The 25,113-nt window shown below is 51.7% G+C and overlaps 1 protein-coding gene across 12 annotated transcripts in view; it reads right to left on the bottom strand.

Annotated features, from left to right (window-relative positions):
* Window positions 1–8,624: 8,624 nt before the first annotated feature.
* Window positions 8,625–25,113, bottom strand: part of ZNF445 (zinc finger protein 445) — a 70,521-nt gene continuing 54,032 nt past the window's right edge. For 7 of the 12 annotated variants that reach the window (XM_058288799.2, XM_058288800.2, XM_071212015.1 and 4 more), the window contains 5 exons: window positions 16,465–16,633; window positions 16,015–16,109; window positions 15,632–15,758; window positions 14,939–15,049; window positions 8,625–14,177 (listed from right to left, as the gene is read on the bottom strand). In XM_058288799.2, coding sequence (XP_058144782.1) covers window positions 12,025–14,177; window positions 14,939–15,049; window positions 15,632–15,758; window positions 16,015–16,109; window positions 16,465–16,633 — 2,655 coding nt within the window. In that variant the 3' untranslated portion in view covers window positions 8,625–12,024. Of the gene's footprint in view, window positions 14,178–14,938; window positions 15,050–15,631; window positions 15,759–16,014; window positions 16,110–16,464; window positions 16,634–17,881; window positions 17,975–25,113 lie in introns of all 12 variants that reach the window. The other 5 variants (XM_058288795.2, XM_058288796.1, XM_058288794.2 and 2 more) reach the window with 2 other exon arrangements.

The following is a 25,113-nucleotide window of genomic DNA, read 5'->3' on the forward strand; positions in this document are numbered from 1 at the left end:
GCCTGTGGCCGGCCCAGGGCAACCCCAGGAGGACGGGCCTGGGTCCTGCCGGCCCCTGCTCTGGGGGCTGTAACTAGGGTGTGGGGGGGGGGCACAGGGGCGAGGGCTCCCGTTGCCTCCCCGCGGACTGGGGGCTGGGGGTGCCACCCTGGGTGCTCTGCGGCCCTGGGAAACGGGTTCCAGGCCCTGGAGGGGCTGTGACCGCTCCTCTTTGGGGCCCCGGGGTCCTCCTTTGGAACTGGGCTTGGATCGTCCCCCTGGCTGCGGCGAGGACGCTTGGTGAGGGATCTGGACGTCCGGGCCCTGGGAGGCAGGCAGGGGACGGAGAGGCCGCCGAGGTCCCAGGCAGCGCCCTGCCCCTGCGGGAAGTGCTCGGGCCGGTGGTTTTCTGCCCGGGCCTGCGGGTCTCGCGCCGGCCGCCAGGGGCGGGCAGCCTGTCCTGGGTTGTCCACTGCGCTCAGCGGCACCTGGAGCCAGGGGGGTCATTCTGGCTAGCCCCCGGCCTCAGACCCACCCGGCAGCTCCTATTGTGGGCCGGCATCTCGACAGTCTGGCCTGCCCTCCAGAGGGTGACAGGTGGACCAACAGGAAAGGGAGCACCCGTGAGAGCAAAGAGCCAGCGCTGGAGCGAAGCCAAGGAAGGGCGCCACGAGGGAGCCCCGAGGGCGGTGGGAACGCCAGGCCGGCGCTGCCAGCCTGGGGACAGCGAGCCGGGCAGAGCCCGAGGGGGCAGCGCCGGGGCAGGGCCGGCCTGGGCCTGGAGGCGGTGCCCACGCGAGCCCGGGCCTCGGTGGCTCCCGGCAGCTGGCGCTCGTCACCTCTGCCTCCGTGGACAGGGCGGTGGCCCCAGCCCGGGCTCCAGCCCCACGTCCCAGCTCCCGCGGGAGCCGGCGGCAGGACGCGGTGTCGCGGCGGCTGCGCGGCCCGGGCCAGGGCGCCCCTGGCCTGCGTCCCTCCAGCCGGGCCTCCGCGGGCAGCGGCCCCGGGGACCTGGGAGCGCAACCGGGCGAGCCAGCGGGACAGAAGCCACTGGCACGTGCCGCGGAGCTTGGGCAACACGTGCTGGCTAGAAACGCTCGCCGAGGGCAGGCTCCCCTCGAGCGGGTGTGCGACGAGGTGGTCTGGGGAGCCCCCGGGGGGCCGCCCGCCACAGCCCCAGGGGAGCCGCGGGCCCCGCCTCCTGTCCGCCGGCCGCCACTGGAAGGTCGGTGCCCGCGGGCAAGGCCACCCGAGGAGCTGCTGCCCCGGATCCCAGCCCTGGGGTTCCGGTTCGTTTTGTTTTGCTTCGGGCTTTTTAATTTGGGGTTCCTCTGCCTGGAAGCATGGCCCCCGTGCCCAGGTGCCTCTGGCACCCCCAGAACCGGTAAACCCAGCCCTGGAATGGCCCCTTGGGAGTCACCACCCAGAGCGGGAGGGAGCAGGGGCAGGGGGCCGGGCAGCATGACCTCCGCCCTGCTCATCGGTCCTCCCTGGCGCAGCTTGGCATTGGCCACACCTGAGCCACCTGCAGGTGCACCCCGTGGCGTCCCTAGGAAAGGTGCTAGAACCAGCCCCAGGTGCGGCGGGGAGACCGCGGGGGTGCAGCCGGGCGCCGTGACTTGTGGGGGGCACAGGCCTGCTGAGGGAGGGGCCGGGCTGCCTCCAAACCTGGGGCGGTGGCCGCACCAGGCCTTCCCCAGAGCTGGGGGGGAGGCGCGTTGCTGCAGCTCGTCCAGTTGAGGATTTAACGGGGTGGGGGGTGCGTCCACAGGCCAGCGGGGCCCAGCCGAAGGGACCCCACGAAGTGACCTCAACTTCTTGGTGACAGACCCCGCCGACCCTGGTGGTACCCAGGCCCCTGCATTCTGGAGACAGCCCCACAGCCAAGCCCACCTGGCGATGGCGCTCCAGAGAATGAGGTGTCTTCTTACTGGAACCTTCTCCCAAGGCTCTGGCCACAGGAAATCCCAAATGGAGAGCGATTTCCACAGGTTCCCACGTTGGCAGCCCTCACCCTCAAAGTCATTTTCCAGGAGGTACCCAAAGCTACCCGACAGTGGCACGGGCCAGGCTCGCCCAGACAGGCCCCCTGAGACCCCCCCCGCCCGTGTGGCCCGTCATGTCCAGCCCCAAGTCATGGCTGGCAGGGGGGGCAGAGGGTGCTGGGGTTAGAGCCCGTTGGCCCAGATGCTGACCCTAAGCCCTGGAGGTGTCACCTTGCGCCCTCCCCCCAGGGTGGGGGTCTGTGCCTGGCCTGGGGGGCGGGAGCCCCTGTGAGATCATCCCCAGGCCCCGTATTGGCAGAGCTACATGCCAAAGATCAGCAAGGAGATGGTTCCCCGGTCAAGGACAGCCCCGCCTGCCCTTGGCAGAGCTGGCACGCCGGCGGGGAGGGGCACCAGGCGGACAGGCAGAGCGCGCCCGCTTCCCTGAAGACAAGGGTGTCTGTGGCCACGGAGGGCAGGAGCCCCGTGACGGAGGCTCTGCTGCACCCCCTGCTCCGCCACCCAGCCTGCCACTGCCAGGAGAGCCTGAGCGGGATTGGGGTGGGCTAGGGCTGGCCCCTGGGCCGGAGGGCCAGGCGTCCAGGCCAGCTCAGGGCGCCGGGGAGAGCAGTGTGCAGGGAGAGGCCAGGCCTCTGGCTCCGCTGCCCGCTTGGCCCACAGCGCCGTCCCTTGCATCCCGGGCACGTGGTTGACCCGGGACTCGGGTGTCCGTCAGCCCCTGGGCTTCCCCTGCCCCTAGCTGCCGCTGGTCCATGCTCGGCTGAACATGCCCAGCCCCGACCCGGAGCTCGGTGCCCACTGAGGCAGAGCCGGGAGCGAGGACTGGGGTGGCGGCTGTGAGCCGGGGAGGAGGGGGTGTGGCCAGGCCAGGGGCACGGCGTAACCTCTGGCCGCGCCCCTGGGGTCTTGAGCTTGGGCTTCTCAAGGCAGTGGGGTGTTTTCTGTTTTGGAAAGGCTCCTGGAAAGGTAGGCATGCTGGTAAACTCTTCTCCTCTTGCAGCTCCAGCACCACCACCAGAGCAGTGTTGTTGTTTTTTTGGTTTTTTTTTTCAAATTTTCCCGACTTCTATTTTTCTCATAAATTCCAATCATGTTCTATTAGTCAACATTCTCTAGGGAAACAGAATCAATAGATGTCTGTCAACAGCATATGATTTTGTAACTGTCTTTCACGTAACCATGGGGATGTACAAGTCCAGGTTCCGCAGGGAGTCTGCAAACCAGGGGTTCCGATGAAAGTCCAATGAAGATTCTTGATGAGTTTCTGGGAGATGTTGGCTGTCCAAAGATGAGCTGGGAAATTCTCTCTCCACCAGTGCAGCATTTAATCCAGTTCCAGAGGGGCCAGAGCAGCCACAGCACCAGCCTCAGAGCTAGAGCCGGCTCCACTGCCAGCTTTCGCACCAGCTCCAGAGCTAGCGATGGCTAGAAAGAGCTCTCTCCAGCACCCACTCTTGAACTCCTCTCAGAGCTACAGCCTCCACTTCCAGGATTAGCTCTTGAAGCAGATGCAGAGCTAGAGCCAGTCTCATGGTCAGCTCAAGCATCAGTGCTGCCAGAATTTGAGCAAGTGCCAACTAGAGGGAGCCTCCTCCAGCACCAGCTTTTGTACCAGCTCTGGAGCCAGAGACAGCAGGTTCCAGAACTAGAGCTAGCTCCGACATGAGCTCAAGCACCAGTTTCTATGTTAGAGGCAGCTCCAGAGTTACAGCGTGATCTAGAAGTAGACCTAGCTCCAGCAGCAGTTCTAGCTCCAGCTCCAAACCTGCAGCGCTCTTGTACCAGTTCTAGCTCCTGACCTAGAGTCAGCAACATCTCTAGAGTTAGAACCAGCTCCAACGCCAGCTCCAAAGCAAGAGCTACTTCCAGCATTAGCTCTAGGACCAGCTTCAGAGTTACAGCCAACTACATTGCCACCCATTTCACCAAGTCCAGAGTTTGAATCAGCACTAGCACCAGCTCCAGAGTCAGAGCTCTAGCAGCCGGGCCAGATAGAGAGCCAGTGCCTAGGTCAGAGCTGGAGCCAACAGTAGCACCAGCCCTAGGAACAGCTCCAGCCCCATCACCAGAAACAATGCCAGAATTAGAGCAAGAGCTGGATCCAACCTCAGAAGCAGCTCTAGAACCTCCTCTGGATGTACAGTCAGCTCCAGCGCCAGCTCCAAAGCTAGAGCTAGCGCCAGCTACACTGTAGAGCCAACTCTTGCACCAGAGCCTCTTGCCTGTGAGGGCATCTTTTTCCTTTTCCTGCTGTTTGGTTTTCATGTATTGTATGGTTTTATTAGTTTTTTTTTTAAGAAGTATATATTTTATGCTATAAAAATTCGTATGAAATAAAAGTTAACATTTAACCATTTTAAGTGTACAGTTCAGCTGGCATTAAATACATTCACAGTGCCGTGCATCATCACCACGTTCTACTTCTAGAACCTTTTTGTACTCCACACCCATTGAGCAGCCCCTGCCCACCCCACCTCCTAGCCCTGGCAGCCCTGGCAGCTTTCTGTCTCTAGATCTGCCTATTCTGGACATTTTCTATACGGAGCCTGCCAAGGTGGCAGAGGGCCATATCGTGGCGTCTTTGGTTTCCAGTGGCTGGCTGTAGTGAGAGGCTGGTACTAGAGCTACCACTGGAATGTAGCCCCCAGAGGCCCGCTGTAGCCAGGGTCCACCTCAGTCTTTAGAAGGAGCCCACCCGAGACACCTTGCCCGGACCAGAAATGGCAGGGTGGCGTCACCCGCAGAGTGGGGAGGAGGAAATGCATTTGGTTTTCCATGGGAAGGGGCTATGGTGGGCCCGGCAGACAGCAGGCATGGGGGAGCATGGCGGGGGCCGTGGGTGGGCGGGACGGGCGTGTCCTCGAACTGCCCTTCCTTGGGAAGAGCCGGCCTTCCTCTCGCGTGGGCCTCCAGGCCCTAGCTGTGGGCATGAGGCTACTTCTGGCTTCTGCACCATCGTGGGCCTTTTGAGGTGTTTTCAGAATTCCTTTCTGCTAGCCCCTCCCCAGCTCGTCCTGGAGCGGGCAGTGCCGCATGGGCAAACTAAAGGCTTTACGTAGGCACTCCCGTTGGGGGAAACTGACTTACCTGTTCCTTATTGTAAATGTTACACCAGTTCTAGTGTAGATGTTGCAATTGTCCTCATTAGATGGCTCCAGGAACCAATCCTGGGACCTTCCACAGTGGGAGAGAGGCGATCATTCTCTTGCGCCACCTCAGCTCCCTGGTCTGCTGCATCTCTTATTGTCGCTCCTCTGTGTCTCTTTTTGTTGCATCATCTTGCTGCACCAACTCTCCATGTGGGCCAGCCCTCCTGCATGGGGCAGCACTCCTGCGTGGGCCAGCTCGCCACATGGGCCAGCTTGCGTTTACCAGGAGCATCAAACCCTGAGCATCAAACCCTGGACCTCCTAAATGGTAGACGGGAGCCCAATCGCTTGAGCCACATCCGCTTCCCTCATTTTATTTTTTGAATTTGAAATAAAGTTTGAATAAAAATAATAAAAGTATGAGCCCCACGCACGCTGCTGGCGGCACAAGCCAGCACCCCTTCTCCACCCCGTCTTTAAAATAGATAGATAAATAAAACGAAATAACAGACAAAAGGCAGCTCAACAAATTTTGGACGCATTACTCCCAAAAAATCATACATCTAATGTGCTGCCTTCACCTGCCCAGAGGCGAAGCATGCTCACACGGCGGGTGTCCCTTGGCAAGTGGGAAGCTGTTTTAAAGCTGGATGGGGGGATGGCGTGGCAGGGAAATGTTACATTTTGATTCTTAAAATGGCTGTGTTAGAAAGACATCGAGGAGAGAACAAAACAGGAGTGTGGTGGATGTTCACAACAATTCACCCAGATCAAGGAACCAGGTTTGTTTTTAAAACATGGATGGAAACAGGGATATTAAAAAAGAAGACTTGCAATTAACGGCTACCATTGAGACTGAAGACTGGAGCCTCTTCCCTGCATGTTATACTTGGGGACTCATCAGGATGAATTAAAAGGTGGCTTGGGAGTAACTGCAGCATCCAATAAATGATATCCCAGAAGACAATGAGGAAATAAAAGTGGACGAGCACAGCGTTCTCGGCATGGTTTCCCATGGTCCGTGGGCAGAGACCCCTATCTGTGTGGACCCAAGCCTGGATTTCAGCCAGTGTCGTCAGCCCTGTGTACCGGGCATCCTCTATGCCCCCCAGGGCCCCCTATCCACAGAGGATCAATGATGGGTGATGCACCCCCTTGCCACAGGGACAGAGGGGAGATGAGCCCTAACAAGCAAGGCAGGCAAGGTCCGCGCAGATGAAATACTTACCTTCCCCCACGCCCGCACACCGTGATGCCCTTCATAATCTCATCCACCATTTTCCCACGACCTCCCTTGAGTCAGGCTTGCAGAGGGGACCTGCGGGAGGATTCTACACCTGCCAGGACAGAAGATGCCTCCAAGGGGGATGCAGGGGTGGAGGGGCCGTCAGCAGCCCCTACTCGGCTCAACTCACAATACTAGGCAATTGGGAGGCGGATTTGGCTCAAGTGATAGAGCGCCCGCCTACCACACGGGAGGCACAGGGTTCAAACCCAGGGCCTCCTGACCCGTGTGGTGAGCCGGTCCATGCGCACAAGGAGTGCCGTGCCACGCAGGGGTGTCCCTGTGTAGGAGAGCATCATGCGCAAGGAGTGTGCCCCGAAAGGAGAGCCGCCTCGTGCTCTGTCAGTTGAGCCACATCCACTTCCAGATATATATTCTTAATTTTAAGAGACTCCTCTCAGGCCTTTTATTAAGTTTGAGTTCATTTGAGCAAGAGGAGTATGGGCCCAGTCAACAGCTAAGTCTTACAAGATTGATGGGTAAAATCAGCTACTCAGGACGCAGTTCACACCGTTAAGAGAACAGTTTTCTACAATTTAACTAGTAGGTTCCTCTAACGAATGTGCTTAGTCTCAAAGCTTTAAGTCAGTCATCCTAGGGACACTAAAATAAAATAACTCAGGTAAGCTGTGCCAGTGTTATTTTCTCTGCTCCACACCCAGCTTTCTGGAGTTCCTGGGACTCTGCAGGCCACAGCTCTGCCTCACCAGCTGGTTCCCTATTAGGCTTCTCCAACATAGGGTCAAAGAGAGAGGCTCCAGTGGTAGAGAAAGAGGGACTTGACCCTTCTTTTTTTTTTCTTTCTTGTGTGTGTGGGGGTGTGCTCTTCCCAGCACTTCTTCACCCCCGCAATGGCAAATCCTGGTAACAGCAGTTGACTCCAGCTTGCAGTATTTTTTGTTGCCCCCGCCCTCCCCCCCCCCGAAGATGGTTCCCAGGTCTGTTTGCTCATTGTTGTTTGCTCGTTTGGTCCAGGAACCAAACCCAGGACCTCCAAAGTGAAAGGTGGGCGCTCAACTGCTTGAGGCACACCCACTCCCCTCCTGCTTGCAGTCTGCCCGTACGTGCGGCACGTCCCACCGCGCACGTACAGGTGCCAGTCCACAGGCAGAGGCCAGGGTTAGCACAGTTTGAACTTCCTGTCCAGAGATGGAGTGGCTGGGCTTTCTTAGCAGCCTGCCCAGATGGGGCCAAAGGAAAAGGGAAACAGAAGAGCCTGAAAGCTGCCAGGGTGAAACAGCAAAAATAGGGCCACTCTGTTACGGTTCCCTGAGGTGTCAGGGTGGAACTGTTTCACCTTCAACTTAGCATTTGCTTTTTTGCCTTTCTAGTTACTTGGATATACCTAGTTAATTCTTTAGAATAAATGCCCTTCGTTGAAACTGATGTAGTTTCTAGCTCCTGACTAGAACCCAGCAGATACAAAACTTGTCACTCTCGGCAGGTTTAGCGTTCTCTACCAGGTCCAGCAGCTGGCCTGTCCATCTTCACTACCCCGCTCCTTGTCTACCGGGTCAGGAGGAACAGCTAAGCATCTCTGCCCACAGGATCCTTCACTCATTACACTCATGAGCCCAGGGGCTTACGAGCCTACTTCTGGTTTCACTCACTTTTTGGGCAGGGAGGAATTAAAGATGATGGAGCTTTAGACAGTGGCCACGGTAGTTGCTGAAGGGAGGGAGAGGGAAGAAGAGAGGTGATGTGGGGGCATTTTCAGGACTTGGAGTTGTCCTAGATGATATTGCAGGGACTGATGCTGGACATTATATATCCTGCCATAACCCACTGAATGGACTGGGGGAGAGTGTCAACTACAGGGTAAACTATAATCCACATGGTGCAGCAGGGCTCCAAGATGTATTCACCAAATGCAATGAATGTGCCACAATGATGGAGTTGTTGATGTCAGAGGAATGGGATGCAGGGTATGTGGGGTATATGGGAATCTCTTATATTTTTTAATGTAACATTTTTTGTGATCTATGTATCTTTTAAAAGACAATTTTAAAAAATTAAATTAAAAAAAAAGATGATGGCGCTCCAGTCCCGTCACACAGGTCTTGAGTGCCCAGTGCGTGGAGAGCACCCCGCTCTCTCTCGCCGCGGCATGGCCCTGCAGAGGACCAGGCCCTTGCCCATTCCTTTACGGAGTCATTCGTGGGGCTCCTGGTTTTTGCAGGTGAGGAGCCAATGCCTCCAGAGATTAAGTGGCTCATGCTAAGTAGCATCGCTTGGATTTCTATAAAATCATAAGATGTCAGAGTCCACACTTTAAAATATTTATTCTGTTAAGTCAGAATTCTGACACATCTGCATTGATTTTTTAAAAGAAATATGACCCACTTCAAACCCCCATGCCCCTCTCAATCCGCTCGGCACCTCCTGCCCTGAGAAGGCGGCAGTGACTCCACACTGATGGTTCCAATGCACGACTTCACACTCTCATTTCATATAACGTGTACCCACAGAAAATACATTCACCGTGCAAGACAATGACATCGTCTGCTACGTGCCAGCACTGCTGACATGCCAGCCACTAGTCTAAGCACTTTACACACATTATTTCATTAACACCCCACCCAATCAACCTGTGAGGTTGCACTACTATCCCATTTTAGTCATAAGGTACAACACAAGTAAGTAACGTGCCCACAGATACACAGTATGCTTAACTTTACATAAATGGTCTATGGTAGGTCGCTTCTGCAACTTTCCCAGCATCGTTTTTTATTCATCTATGCTAAAAGATGTAACTCGAATTATTTCATATTCATTTTCCAAAGTACCCAAAACAACCCACTCATTGATCTGTTCTGCCGACACTCGGGCTCCTCCCAAACGCGCCCCCTAAACCGCGCTGCAGTGAGCTTCTGCACGCTCCCTGCCCTCGTCACGCAGAGGTTGGGGCACAGCCCCACGTAGAGCACGCACAGCCCTACTAGGCCCTGCAAACAACTGCTGCAATAGCTGTCACAGCTTCCACTCCCACAGCAGCACGGACCCCCGTGGCTCGTTATCCATTTGGACTTGAGAACACCCCGCCAGCTAGACGTGTCAGGTGCATATCAACCTGCCTTCGCGTCTCCTCTGCCCAGGCCTGCCTGCACCCAGTCTGGTGCAGGGTGCTGCTACCCCCATGCAATGGCTGGCTCAACGCCTGCACCCCTCCTCTCTGGACTGCAATGGTTCTGGCCCATCTGGCTCTCCTCCCACCCCCAACTGCAGTCCCTCTTACAGAGCAGAAGGGACGCAAGGCTGGAAGAAGCCTGCATGTTCCCCAAGGTCAGACGGGTACAAGCTGAGAACTGGGACAGCCCGACACTGTCAGCGGAGCCAGACAGCGCCAAACCACCCACAGCAGGGCTCCCAGGCAGCAGAGGGGCTGACGGTGGCCTCGACATGTCTCCTGCCGTCCCCTTCAAAAAACTCTACTCCTGACTTAGCTGAACTAAATTCAATTCTGTATTTCTTAAGAGACAGCTTTGTGCCAAATCTCCTCTGCCAGGCAGAGACAAGCAAGCACTAACCTGGCCTCTGGAGAGCTCTGGCTGCTGCGTGATGGGTGTAACGGCCTCCCAGACAACTCCCAGGGTGAGGCGCAGGCACTGGGAGAGGTGGGCTGGGGGAGGACCAGGGAGGGCCAGGGCTGAGGAAGGCCTGGCCTCGAGGAGGGACGGCCTGGCCAGCAGCAGAGGTGTGGCCCCCAGTGAGGGGGTGCCCAAGGGGCAGGGCCGCCCAGGCACGCAGGGAAGGGTGGAGAGGTCAGACCCAACACCCCTCACCCCAGAATGTCCACAAGTTCCCCAAGTAGTCAGACTAGTTTGCCCTTTTAGTTAATCTACTTTACTTCATGCTTCTATAATCATCATGTATTACTTATATAACTAAGATGGTTCTAAAACCCCGATTATTGAAGACACTGCACCAGAATAATCCCAAACTATTAACAGCTTACCTCAGCATAGAGGGATTTCTGTTGATTTTCACTTTATTCTTTGTACATTTTAAACTTGGATTTGAATGTTTAAAAATAAGTGTATCTCATTTTATAAAAATGGTAGTAAAAACACCCCTCCTGGGGTAGGAACTCTACGAGGGGCTGGGGCGAGTGAAGACACAGGTAGGGAAGGGGTGTTCCCACGGTGGTGACGCCAGCTTTGCCCTCGGAGGCCCGGTCCTGGCGGGCCGCCACCCAGCCTTGGTCAGCCCTGACCTCGCCCACCAACCCCGGGCCAGCAGCACAACCAGTCGCTCTAGTTTTACACACGAGGAGACAGACACAAAGGTTCAGGGACCTGCCCAAGATCACGCCACCAGGAAAGCTACACTGAGCTGGGAATCCAGAGCCGGCCCTTCCCGCAGCCCTAGCCTCTGCCCAGCCACCTCCAGTGCCAGAGATGGGATGCCTGATTCTAGGGCCACAGGCAGCTCCGGGTGCAACCTGATGCCAGCACCAGATCCCAGAGGGGAGGCAGCAGGTGAGTAGGCACCCGCGCCGGTGCACCGGCAAAGCCCCGCTCGTGTGGCCGGGCAGCAGGGCTGGCTGGTGAAAACCCTCAGCCACACCATTGTCCTGAGTCCCCGGGTCTGTGGATAACCCTTGGAAACTGTTTCAGATTCAGACTGCATCTCCTCAATTCAGGACTGTCCACAGGCTCCCCACTCCCTCCGAGGCAGCCCCCGGCCAGCGAGGACCCGTGAGGTGCTCACGGCCGGGCCCGTCGCCTCCCTGGCCTTCCCCTCTTCTGGCTGGCTCACCCCCTCCAGCCCAGTGCCTCCTCCCAGGGCCGGAACGCTTTCTCCCTGGATACCTCCACGACTCACCCCTGTCCTCCTTCAGATTTCATTCAACCTTCCCCTTCTCAGCTGAGGCTTTCCCTGACCAGATAGCGAAAATCATTACCTTCCTACCAAACCATCACTCCCTCTTGCCCTTCTCTGGTCAGCACATACCAACATCCACAATAGTCTCTATCTCAGCTGCTCCTCTTCTGGAAACACTGCAAGAGCTGTTCCATTGGCTGCTGGGTGTCTGGCACCCACAGCAGGGCCCAGCGCACGGAGGGACTCTGCCGTGGAGCCCTGGGGCTGGAGACGGCGCTGGGCGCTGGGCCAGTTCCATCTTCCAGGCAACGGAGCCCGGCACCCCGTTCTCCCCCACCTGTCAACCCACAGCAGCTCTCCAGGACCAGCGAGGAAAGCTGAGGCCCCAGCGGGGACCCCCGAGGCCTCTGGCCTGGAAGCAGCTGCTGATGCAGAAGCTGCTGCTCCAGGTCGCACGACACAGGCCGCACGCAGGCCGCGCTCAAGGCAGCTCGGCTCCCCCTGGCCCTGCAGCAGCCACAGCCCCCACGCCCCAGGCGTTTAGTTCAGTCGCAAAGGGCGACGGCCTCCCCCTTCAAAGCTGGGTGGGGAGAGCTGGCTGGGAAGCTCTGGGCCACCATGCAGAGGCCGGTCCTGGGGACTTGAGCCTGCTTGTGCCCAGGGTCTTGCTCACGGTGTGTGGGACTCCCTACAGTTTGTAAATGCTCAGGCTTCTCTGCCACTATCTTCCAAGGCAGGAGGGGCGAGGCCCGCCGTGGAGGCTCCTTCCCCACTGCCTACAGGGAAAGGCTGTTCAGCACGGACACCAGGGACACCTCCCCCACACACCGTCAGGCCCAGGCTACTCTCTAATATGGTTTTTCATATGCCGAGCCAAATTCGAAGACCACCTGAAGGTCTTCCCACACTCCATGCATTTGAAGGGTCTCTCTCGGGTATGAAATCTCTTGTGGCTAATGAGCTGCGAACTCTTCTTAAAGGTTTTCCCACACAGATTACATTTGTGGCAACTTATACCAATGGGTTTGTTCTGGAGACTGGCCAACCTGGAGCTCTGGTTATAAGTGTCTCCACAGTCCTCAAGGGGCTTCTCTTGGCTTGGTCTGGCCTCCCGTAAACTCACCTCCGGGTCCTGGCAGGAAAATAACCCAGAAGGGCTGCTTTTAGACTGCGCCGCGCGGCTGTGCTTCCTCTGATGAACACAGAGGGTGTGCCTGCCAATGAAATCTTTCCCACACCACTGACATTTAAAGGGTTTCTCTTTAGTGTGGATTCTCTGATGGTTAACAAGGCGGTAATTTCTGTCGTAAGATTTTCCACACAAGTTACATTTATAGCGCTTCTCTCCGCTGTGTATCCCCTTATGATCCAAAAGAGTTCTTTTACGGGTAAAGGTTTTCCCACATTCTTGACACCAGAAAGGTTTCTCGCCGGTGAGGATTTTCGACTGGAGACCTGGAGTCTTTTCACACTCACGGTACTTGTAGTGTTTCCCCAGAGAGTGAATCCTCTGATGCCGGGAGAGGTTAGAGCTCCACCTGAAGGCCTTCCCGCACTCCCTGCACTCGTACGGCCGCTCCCTGGTGTGAACCCTCTGATGGATGAGCAGGAAGGAGCGGTTCCGGAAGTCTCTGCCGCACTGGCCGCATCGGTAGGGCTCCTCCGCGGGGTCGCTGCTCTGAGGAGCTGGGAACCCTCGGTCCTGACTAAAGGGCAGCCCGGCCTCAGATTTCCTCTTTAGGGCGTGCTTCTTCTTGTGAACCATGAAGCCGGACCTATAGGCAAACTCCTTCCCGCAGTCGCTGCACTGGTACGGCTTCTCGCCCGTGTGGAGCCGCTGGTGATCGAGGAGGGACTTCTTCCGGGTAAAGGTCTTCCCGCACTGCTGGCACAGGAAGGTCTTCTCCACGGGGGCGGCCTTCGGGGGCTGCCCGCAGCCCGCCTGCCTCAGCTCGTTTCTGCACTTGTCCTGCTCGTAGAGCTGGTGCTGTCTTCTGTGGCGGGTGAAGTTGGACCGCCACCGGAAGGTTTTCCTGCATTTGGTGCATTTAAAGGGTTTCTCCTGGGTGTGAATCCTTTGGTGCTCGAGAACGTACGACTTACAATGGAAGGATTTCCTACACTGGCTGCAGTCAAAGGGTTTCTCCCCACTGTGGCCTCTCAGATGATGACCCAACCCTGAGCCACAGGTAAAAGGTTCCCCGTACTGGGTAGATTCAACACATTTCTGTTTGGTGTGGGTTTCTTGGTGCAGGCGGTAGGCTGACAGGCGTCCGAAAGACTTCTCACATAAACTGCATTTATAAGGCTTCACGCCCGTGTGAATCTTCTCGTGTCGCACACAGTTTGAGCTCCACCTGAAGGCTTTCCCACACACCCTGCATGTAAATGGTTTTTCTTGAGTGTGAAGCCTCTGATGACAGGCAAGATGGGAACTGAGACTAAAGGTCCTCCCACAGTCGCTGCACTTATACGGGGTCTCCACTGCATGAAGACTCTGCCCCTGTTGGTGCTGAGAGCTAAGGCTGAAGTCTTTCCCACACGAATCCTTTTCATTCCCCTTTAGTCCAACGTGAATTCTCTGATATAGGCTAACGCCCCCGTTCATGTGTCTGAGCCCTTTCCCATATTCCTTAGAGTCAAAGTGATGTGAATTCAGTCTGAAGTGTCTTCCATAGCCACGTTTAAGGGATCTTCTTCTTCCAGGAATTCTCAAGTATGTAACCTGTTTTACATCACGACTATTACACCCTCCCGGCTCCTGAGATTCTTTTCCTGTCACATAGCTGAAATTGGCCTCTTTTTGCTTAATGCTCTCTCCTGTGAGGTCTCCCCAGTGCCCCTTTAAGTTGCAATCTTGTCTAGAAGTTTCTCTGGTCCCTGTTTCCTCAGAAACACTCAGTGCAGGGCAGCCTGACGACACAGCCAAGGTTTCTGCTTCTTCCAAAGGTTCGTGTTTCAAGATCTTGTCTGCCTTAATCTGAAGTTCACCTCCTGCCACAAAAGCAAACACAGGAGAATGTACTCTTTTCCCATATGTGGAACCACAGAAAGCACTAAGAGACAAGACAATGCCTTGCCCCACGAAGTGAGACTTGCATGACTGCTAACATCTTGACAAATAGTCAGGGATAAGGCAAAACATGGAAGAATGTACCACATGGAAGGGAAGGGAGGAGGAGAGGCAAGATGGGCACTGCAGCTAGAAATACACAGATCCCAAGTCCAGATGGAGAACGTACAAGATTGAGAGGGGACTGTGAAACGGCAGGAGGGGGGGGGGGAATCGTGGCGCAGCAGCTGAGGCGGTGCCCCCGTCCGAGGGCCAGGGCTCGCGGAGGGCCTGGCTCCAAGACCGGGAGGTCAGGCCTATGGAGAGGGAGGCCCGAGCAAGATGAGGAGACGAGGACCAGGGGGGGACAAGGGCTCCAGGAGAGGATGGGGCGAGCACAGGAAACTCAGCAGGTGCAAAGGGAAGGAGTGGAAACGTACGGAACAGTGCAGCTCTCTGGGGGCAAGAGCGGCTACTGAGAGAGCAACTGGGGAAGGAAAGGGCAGGAAACGAATAGCCACTGAGAGGCTAGGCCGGCAGGGGTAAGCCCAGAGCCCCAGCACCCCTGAGCACCACTGTTAAAGACCTTCCTTTTAGCAAACAGTGAAGCCCGTCTCTAGTGACTCATCTGGTATACAGGACTTTAAGAAAAGCAGAGCAGACAAGGAAGGAGCAGGATGCCGGGTGGCTCTCTGGAACTCACCTGCAGGGGCAGCGTCTGGATTCTCTGCAGGCTGAGTTTCCTGGACATTCAAGCCCCAGGGCTCCCTGCTCTCCAGCCAGGAGATCAAAGCAGGTTTGGGGAACAACCCCACTGCAAAGAGAGGGGAACTGGATAGGCAGGAGGAGGTAAATCACCCAGAACTACGCCCAGGACCCTCTCATGCTGAAGCCCTTGTGGAGGAAATGTGGGCAGGAGGCCCACACAGCCATTTCTGGTGGAGCTGACCAGAGATTAAAGGCTGGGAGAGATCACAGCCCAAAGAATCCCTAGGATTCTCCAGAGACGGGAACCATGACAACTCAATCAGTTAAACCAGCCAATAGTCTTTTTCCCTCTGTTTAAAAAAAATTTTTTGAAGAAGCTTTAGATTACATTAATGTTACATCAAAAATACAGGGGATTCCCACATACTCTACCCCCTCCCCTTAGCCAAGATTTTTTGAACGCCTATGTAGACTAGGTACTTGACACATGCTATCTTTAATCTTTACAACAGCCCATCATGACAGACACTGTTATCCCTGCTCTTTGAAAGAAGAGACTGAAGCTGATAGATTAAATGATCTGGTTAGGAGTTACAGAGCCAGGGCAGGATCCTGTCAATGCGCCACAATGAACACCATGAAGGCAGAAGTAAAGGTGGACAGAGGCACTGAGGCCTCATTGTCTTACCCAGAGAAACCACGTTCCTATAGTTTTCCAGCATCACATCCCTGTACAGGTTCCTTCGGCCATAGTCCAGCCAGCCCCACTCATCCTGGGTGAAGGTCACCTCTACATCCTTGAAAGTCAGGGCCTCCTGAAAAAAAGCCAGTTTTAGGAGGGAATTTTCAGAAGGGGGCAAGGGAGGGGGGCTAACTCCAAGGGAGCAGATCTGGCAAGGATGAAAGAGAAGCCCATCGTCCGGGGGAAGAGCTCTGGGCTGGAGAGGGATCATCGGATGTGGGCCTTTGGATATCATGTCACTGAGCAGAGAAACCCAGGACAAGGGGGAAGTGCAGCTACTACCACTAAGTAGCATCCCTGGGATAGAAAGCAGGACTCGAGGACCTCACCTGGGGCTGGACTGTCAGGGGCCCGGCTGCCACCACCTGGTCTCCCGGGCATCCCTCTCTCGGGTCAAGGTCAGGCACCTGGGCAGCAGAAGGGCCTGAGGAAAAAGAAATAGCCATGAGAGAACAGCCCAGCTCTGGGCACCCCATCAAGAAGCCCACTCTTTCCCACACAGTGGACTCCTGGGCCAATAAGCAGGTATGGACTGTTGCTAAACACCCACCTAACATCTCCGCAGCATCCACTAGGGGCCAGGGAGTTTGGACAGAGTGTGGATGCATTAGGAGGAAGAGCCAACCAGGCCTGGGACACAGAAGCAGTAGGGAAGACACAGAGTAAGGGCCAGGACAGAAAATGATTCTAACGAGAGGACAGATGGTGAAAAGACAACACGACAGGAGATCCAGGGGGTGCGGCAGAAGGCTGGGGTCTTGGAGCCAGGGGGCAAGTACCGGATGGCTCAGCCAGGAAGTCACGCACTCCTGTTCCACAGGGAGGCTCCAGGTGGTCGCCCAGATCAGGGCTGCTCTGGAGAAGCAAGGCAGGAGGCCAGATCTGTGTGTCTCGCAGGGCTCCTGTACCCATCCAGTGCACGGCTGGGCCCTGGGCCGGGACTGGGTCCTGGCAAGAAGAAATGGTTGTGAGACGATCCCCGTGGGAATCAGAAAGCCAAAAAAGTCCATATAGCCAGTCTCTAGGGAACAGAAGCCCAGGGAGGGGTACACAGGCCCTTTATTATCTCCTGGCACCTGGGGAAGGAGGAGACGAGAGGTCAGGGAGGACCCCCAACCCTGAAGCCCCACGGTCTTCTGCCTCCTTGAGTTCTCGTGGGATGGGTAAGGCAGGCCAGGGGGTGAGGAGGAGAGAGTCCAGCTCAGCTGAAGGGGACGTTTGTAAAGGCAGTAACAGCGCTTGTCGGTTCTCTGGGTCTGCAGCGACACCTTCTTAAGCCCTCACCCCCACCCCTAGCTGGAAACTCAGATATGAGAGAGAAGAAATTTGTCCCTGAGAGTCAGACTGATAACGGTTCTCAGCAGATATTCGGTCAGGCTGTATCTGTCCCGAGTGAGGCCGCTCCAGGCCCTGGTCTGTAAGGTGGCCTGGGGAGGCAGGACCACTCCTAGATTATAACCCTGGCTGAAAAATTAACACTGCTAAGAGGGCCAGCCATGGAACCAGAAGGCAAAGCCTCAGGTGGAAGGGGAAAAAAAAGGCAGGGCCCATCCAAGAAGAGACCAGGAAAGAGGAGGCCTTTGCTCTGGATTTCAAATGTTGCTGGTCTCAGGGGCAAGCCTGTCCCTGATGTATAGATGGATATAGGACCATTTTTCTGTCCTGTGGTCAAGACATTCTCTCTACTGAGATGGATGAATAGGAGCCTGAGGCCACTAAACCTCTGATACTAAGCTACAGATGAAAGATGATGAACTGATCACAATCATTTTTCTCCTGTTCCTCCAAAATCCTACTAAAGGGAGAAAAAAGAAACAATAATAATAATACTGAAGCATGGCCAGCCAAATTTAGGGACAAATTTTCTTAGGCTCTGGTTTTTCACATTTTAGTAATTTGGTGATTCTGTAACTTTAAATGCACCTTGAACATTTCTGGTAACTTTTCAGAATTTAGGGGGCTTTATCCCTGTCCCAGTTTTTTGCTTGGTAATTTCCAACTACCCTCCAATCATTTAGGCGCTCTCTGCTCATTTAGCAAGGTTTTCATTGATTTTCAATTGCATATGGCTCTGAACAAACAAGTTGCAATTTTGTAATTATGGTGTACTTTACTTCCTTTTGTACATTATGTTTAGGTCATTTTTTACTATCTCATTGTTTTGGCAAGAACAGAAAATTCTCTTATAAACAACACCTCAAAAGACACAGAATGGGGGAGCGGATGTAGCTCAAGCAGTTGAGGCCCACCACTCACATGGGCGGTCCCGGGTTCAGCTCTTGGTGTCTCCTAAAGAAAAAACAGACAAACAAGCAGACAATGAGCAAAAACAATGAGCAAAAAACAAAAAGAAAACAACAACAAGCAAACAGATGAGGGAGCCGTCTCAGGGGAAAAAGAAAAAGATATAGGATGGGGAGTGGATGTGGCTTAAGCCACTGAGCACCCAACTCCCACACGGGAGGTCCTGGGTTCAGTTGCTGGTGCCTTCTGAAAAAACAAAAACAACAAGTAAAACAAACAAAAAACCCAACTCTGGGAAGCCCATGTGGCTCAGTGGTTGAGTACTGGCTTCCCACATACGAGGTCCTAGATTCAACCCCTGGCCTCCGGTATCTTAAAAAAAAAAAAAAGAAAGAAAGAAGTTTTTTACAGCCTTTACAGCCTTCCTTCCCAAGGCCCTTCCTCTCCATAGCCCAGATTTTACCAACGAACAGGGACAACCCTAAAAACCTAGAACAGGTTGAATCAAGAATCAAAGAAGAGCAGTAACACAAAGCCTCCCACCACTGAATCCCTATGAAAGAGAGAACTTGAGCATCAAAGAAAGAAAACTCATCATCCTAATCAGAATGCCTAGACTTCAGCAAAAAAGTACAAGCCATATTAAGAAACCAGAGAAAATGGCCCAAGCAAATGAATATATCAAAGCCCCAGATGAGGCACAGGATTTGAGACAACTAATCAAATGAGATTCACACAAATTTCCAAAATCAAATGAATGGGTTGAAAAACAATATGGTTAAAGAGATAAAGGACATCAAAAAGACACTGAGTGTGCACAAAGAAGAATTCCAAAACCCAAATAAAAAAATAACAGCACTCATGGGAATAAAAGACATGGTAGGTGAGATCAAAAACACATTAGGGAAAAAAAAAACCTTAGAGGCATACCACAGCAGACTCAAGATGACAGAAGAAAAAATAAGTGACACAGTGGACAGAACAGATTGAAGACACAGAAGGACAGAGAAGAGAATGGGAAAAAGTGAGCAGGGGCTCAGAGAGTCAAATGATAACATGAAGCACAACATACATGCCATGGGAGTTGCAGAAGGAGAAGAGAAGAAAAAAGGAGCAGAAGGATACTCGAGAAAAAATAATGGCTGGAAATTTCCCAACTCTCACAAAAGACGTCCAAAAGTGCAGTGTACCGCAATCAGAATAAATCCAAACAGACCTAACAAATGTCAAATGTCAGAGATAAAGCGAATATTCTAAGAGTAGCAAAGAATTAAACCATCACATACAAAGGACGCCAAGACTTGGTATGGATTATGCGTCAGAAACCATGGAGGTGAGAAGATATTGGCATGATACAATTAGGATACTAAGAGAGAAAAACTGCCAGCTGAGAATTCTTTATCCAGCAAACTTGTCCTTCAAATATGAAGGTGAGTATAAAATATTCACAAACAGAAAGTAAGAGAATTCTTAAAAAAGAGTCTACCTTTGCAGGAAATATTAAAGGAACCCTTAAAGCCTAAAATAAAAAGACAGGAGAGGGAGGCTTGGAGGAGAGTATAAAAGAAAGAATAGCAGAAAGGACAGCAAGAAGAGTAAAAAGATACATAAAAATAAGACACGACATATGAAAACCAAAGAATAAAATGGTGGAAGTAAATAATGCAATATTATTGAATGTGAATGGATTAAACTCCCCAGTCAAAAGATATAGGCTTGGAGCTGATGTGGCTCAGTGGTTGAGCACAACCTTCCCATAAATGAGGTCTGGGGTTCAATCCTTGGTCCCAGTAACTCAAAAAAAAGGAAAAAAAAGGATATAGGCCAACAGAATGGATAAAAAACCTGAGCCACCCATATGCTGCTTACCAGAGACTCACCTTAGACCCAGGGATATAAACCAACTGAAAATGAAAGGTTGGAAAAAGATATTCCACGCAAATAGTAACCAAAAATGAGACAGGGTAGCTATACCAATTGGACAAAACAGACTTTTAAATGCAAAAAAGATATGAGATACAGAAGGCCATTATATATTAATAAAAGGGACAATCCACCAGGAAGATATAACAGTCATAAATATCTATGCAACTAACCAGGGTGCCCCAAAATACATGAGGCAAACTCTCGCACAACTGAAGAGAGAAACAGACATCTCAACTGTAGTTATTCATGATTTTGAACACCACTCACATCATTAGATAGAAAAACTAGACAAAAGATCAACAAGGAAACAGAGACCTTGAGCAATATGATAAACGACTGAACATAACAGACATATACAGAACGTTGCACCCAAACTCAGCGGGTTATACATTCTTCTCAAATGCCCCTGATCTTTCTCCAGGATAGACCACATTACGTTACAATGTAGCTCCTAATAAATATAAAGAGATTGAAATTATACAAAGGACCTTCTCAGATCATCATGCAATGCAACTAGAAATCAATAATAGACAGCAAAGAGGTAAATTCACAAATGTGTGGAGACTAAATAACACACTCCTAAATGATCAGTGGGTCAAAATGGAAATTGCAAGTGAAATCAGTAAATATATTGAGACAAATGAAATGAGATCAAAACTTAAGGTAGGGAAGCAGACTTGGCCCAATGGATAGGGCATCCACCTACCACATGGGAGGTCTGCGGTTCAAACCCCGGGCCTCCTTGACCCGTGTGGGGCTGGCCCATGAGCGGTGCTGATGCACGGAAGGAGTGCCCTGCCACGCAGGATGTCCCCCACGTAGGGGAGCCCCACACGCAAGGAGTGTGCCCCATAAGGAGAGCCGCCCAGCATGAACGAAAGTGAAGCCTGCCCAAGAATGGCACCACACACACGGAGAGCTGATGCAACAAGATGATGCAACAAGATGATGCAACAAAAAGAAACACAGACTCCCGGTGCCCCTAGTAAGTATAGAAGCGATCACAGAAGAACACAAAGCGAATGGACACAGAGAGCAGACAACTGGGGGCAGGGAGCAGGGAAGGGGAGAGAAATAAATCTTAAAAAAAAAAAAAAAAAACCAAAAACTTAAGGTATACAGCAAAGGCAGTTTTGAGATGGAAATTTATAGCCCTAAATGCCTATATTTAAAAAGAATAGGGATGTGGATGTGGCTAAAGCTACCGTCTACCACATGGGAGGTCCAGGGTTTGATTCCCAAGGCCTCCTGGTGAAGGCAAGCTGACCTGCATGGCGAGCTGGCCTGTGCAGCAAGCTGGCCCGAGAGAAAGATGATGCAACAAAAAGAGACAAAGAGGAGAGACAAGAGATGCAGCAGACCAGGGAGCTGAGGTTGGACAAGAGAATGAGCGCCTCTCTCACTCCAGAGAGTCCTGGGGTCGGTTCCCGGTGCTGTCTAAAGAAAAGATAAGCAGACTCAGAAGAAAGCACAGGGAATGGACACAGAGAGCAGACAATGGGGGTTAGAAAGATGGGATAAATCAATCTTTAAAAACATAAAGAAGGGAAGCGGATGTGGCTCAACTGATAGAGCATCCATCTACCACATGGAGGGTCCAGGGTTCAATCCCCAGGGCCTCCTGACCCGTGTGGTGTGCTGTCCCACATGCAATGGTGCTGCATGGAAGGAGTGCCGTGCCATGCAGGGGAGCCCCTGCATAGGGGTGCCCCACGTGCAAGGAATGGGCCCACAAGGAGAGCTGCCCTATGTGAAAAAAGCACAGCCCACCCAGGAGTGGCACCTCATACATGGAGAGCTGATGCAGCAAGATGACGCAACAAAAAAGAGAAGCAGTCCCAGTGTAACAGGATAATGCAAGCGGACGCAAAAGAATACAGTGAATGAACACAAAGAGCAGACAACAGGAATAAGAGGAGAGAAATTTAAAAATATTTAAAAAATAATAAGAACAAAGAACTCAAAGATCTAACTAAACAACTGGAGAAAGTAGAACAGCAGCAAACCAATCCCAAAGCAAACAGAATTAAAGAAATGATAAAGATTAGAGCAAAAATAAAAGAAATTAAGAGTAAAACAATAGAGAAAATCAACTAAATGAAAAGTTGGTTCTTTGAGAAGATTAAAATTGACAAACCCCTAGGTAGGCTAACGAAGAAAAAATAAAGATACAAACACATACAATCAGAAATGAAAGGGGGGAAATTATGGCTGATCCCACAGAAATAAAAAGGTTCATAAGAGGATATTATGGGGAAGCAGCTGTGGCTCAAGCAACTGAGCTCCCATTTACCATATGGAGGACCCAGGTTCAATCCCAGGGACCTCCTGCTAAAAAGAGAAAAAAAAGCGTCCCAGACCTACATGGTGAGGCACAGGACCCCACATGGCAAAACAACACCAAAAAGACAATAAGGGAAGTGGATTTGACCCAACGGATAAGGCGTCTGCCTACCACATGGGAGGTCCAAGGTTCAAACCCAGGGCCTCCTGACCTGTGCTGTGTGATGAGCCAGCCCATGTACCATGCTGATGCATGCAAGGAGTGCTGTGCCACGCAGGGGTGTCCCCCGTGTAGGGGAGCCCCACACGCAAGGAGTGCGCCCCATAAGGAGAGCTGCCCAGCATGAAAAAAGTGCAGCCTGCCCAGGAATGGCACCGCCCACACAGAGAGCTGATGCAGCAAGATGATGCAACAAAATGAGACACAGATTCCCAGTGGCGCTGACAAGAATACAAGCGGGCACAGAAGAACATACAGTGAATGGACACAGAGAGTAGACAACTGGGGGGGGGGGAGGGGAAGGAAGAAGAGAGAATAAAAAAGACAATGATGGAACCAGATAGAAAAAAGAAAAAAAAAAAGATATTATGAGAAATTATATACAAACAAGCAAGACAACCTAGATGAAATGGACAAATTCCTAGAAATGCACGAACAACCTACAACGACACTACAAGAAATACAAGAACTTAACAAACCAATCACATTTAGAGACTGACTCTGTCATCAAAAATCACCCAGCAACAAAAAGTCCAGGACCAGATGGCTTCACAGGTGAATTCTACCAAGCATTTTGAAAAGAATTAACACGACTGCTGTTTAAACTCTTCCAAAAAATTGAAGAGGAGGGAAAACTACCCAACACATTTTATGAAGCCAACATAGCTCTATTACCAAAGCCAGATAAAGATACAACAAAAAAAGAAAATTACAGACAAATCTCTCTCATGAAATTATAGATGCAAAATTTCTCAACAAAATACCTGCAAACAGAATCCAACAACCTATCAAAAGACGTATACATCACGACCAAGGGGGATTTACGCCTGGAATGGAAGGCTGGCTCAGTGTAAGAAAATCAGTCAGTGCCACAGACCACATTAACAAAGTGACGGGAAATACCACATGATCGTCTCAATTCACACAGAAACGGTGTTCGACAAAACCCAGGACCTTTGTTGATAAAAACACTTCAAAAGATAGGTAGGAATAGAAGGAAAATTCCTCAATCTGAGAAAAGTCATATATGAAAAACCCACAGCCAACACTGCCCTCAATGAGGAAAGGCTGAAAACTTTCCCTTTAAGATTTGAAACAAGACAAGGATGCCACTGTCACCACTGTTATTCAATATTTTACTACAAGTTCTAGCTAGGGCAATTAGACAAGAAAAAAATTAAAGGCATCCAAATAGGGAAAGAGGAAATAAAACTCTCACTGTTTGCGGATGACATGATCTTGTATTTAGAAAATTCTGAAGTATCCACAACAAAGCCACTTGAGCTAGTAAATGAGTTCAGCCAAGTAGGACACAGGATCAACTTGCAAAAATCAGTAACGTTTTTGCACACTAGTATTGAACAATCTGAGGAGGAAATCAGGGGAAAAATTCCATTTACAGGGAAGCGACTGTGGCTCAATCAGCTGGGCTCCCGTCTACCATATGGGAGGCCCTGGGTTCGTGCCCCATATGGTAGAAGGCAGGCTCACTCGCACACTGCAGAGAGCCACCGGCCTGCAAGCGCTGCGGAAAGCCACTGGGCCTGCAAGCGCCATGGAGAGCTGACTCAGCAAGGTGACGCAACAAAAAGGGAGACCAGCAAAAACACAGAAGAATGTGCAGCAAATGGACACAAGAGCAGAAAGCAAGCAAGCCACAAGGGCGGGGGATAAATAAAAATAAATACACAAGAACGCATAGTGAATAGACACAGAGAGCTGACAGCAATTAAAAAAAAAAAAGTCACAAAGGGGGGATAAAAAAAATTCCATTTATAATAGCAACAAAAAGACTCAAATACCTAGGAATTAATTTAACCAAAGAAGTGCAGGACCTATACGCAGAAAACTACAAAAAAATGCTAAAACAAATTTAAAAAGACCTAAACAATTGAAAAGACATTCCATGTTCACAGACTGGAAGAATATTGTGAAGAAGTCAATCTTACCTAAACTGATCTATAGATTCAATGCAATACCAGTCAAAATTCCAAAAGCCTACTTTACAGAATTAGGAAAGGAAATTATCAAATTCATTTGGAAGGGAAAGTGCACCCAAATAGCCAAAAGTATTCTAAAAAAGAAGAGCAATGTCAGAGGAATTTCACGGCCTGACTCTGAAACATATTGCAGAGTTACAGTGGTCAAAACAGCATGTTACTGGAATAAAAAAACACATATCGGGAAGCAGACATGGCTCAACTGACAGTGTCCACCTACCATATGGAGGGTCCAGGATTCTATACTCAAGGTTTCCTGGCCCATGTGGTGAGCTGGCCCACGCACAGTGCTGATGCTCGCAAGAAGTGCCGTGCCACGCAGGGGTATCCCTGCGTAGGGGAATCCCACGTACAAGGAGTGCACCCTGTAAGGGGAGTTGCCCTGTACAAAAAAAAGTGCAGCCTACCCAGGAATGGCACTGCACACAGAGAGCTGACGCAGCAAGATGATGCAACAAAAAGAAACACAGATTCTGGGTGCCGCTGACAAGAATACAAGTGGACACAGAACAACACACTGCGAATGGACACAGAGAACAAACAACTGAGGGAGGGGGAGGGGAAGGAGGATAGAAATAAATAAAAAATAATAAATCTAAAAAATAATAAATAAATAAAAAGAATCTACTCAAAATGGATCAAAGACTTAAATATAAAAGCCAAGACCATAAAACATCACAAGAAAACGTACAGAAATATCTTCAAGACCTTTTTGGTAGGTGGTGGTTTCTTGTACCTTACACCCAAAGCACACA

The sequence above is a fragment of the Dasypus novemcinctus genome, chromosome 26 (genome assembly GCF_030445035.2).
Source record: "Dasypus novemcinctus isolate mDasNov1 chromosome 26, mDasNov1.1.hap2, whole genome shotgun sequence".
In the NCBI taxonomy this organism is placed as follows: Eukaryota; Metazoa; Chordata; class Mammalia; order Cingulata; family Dasypodidae; genus Dasypus; species Dasypus novemcinctus.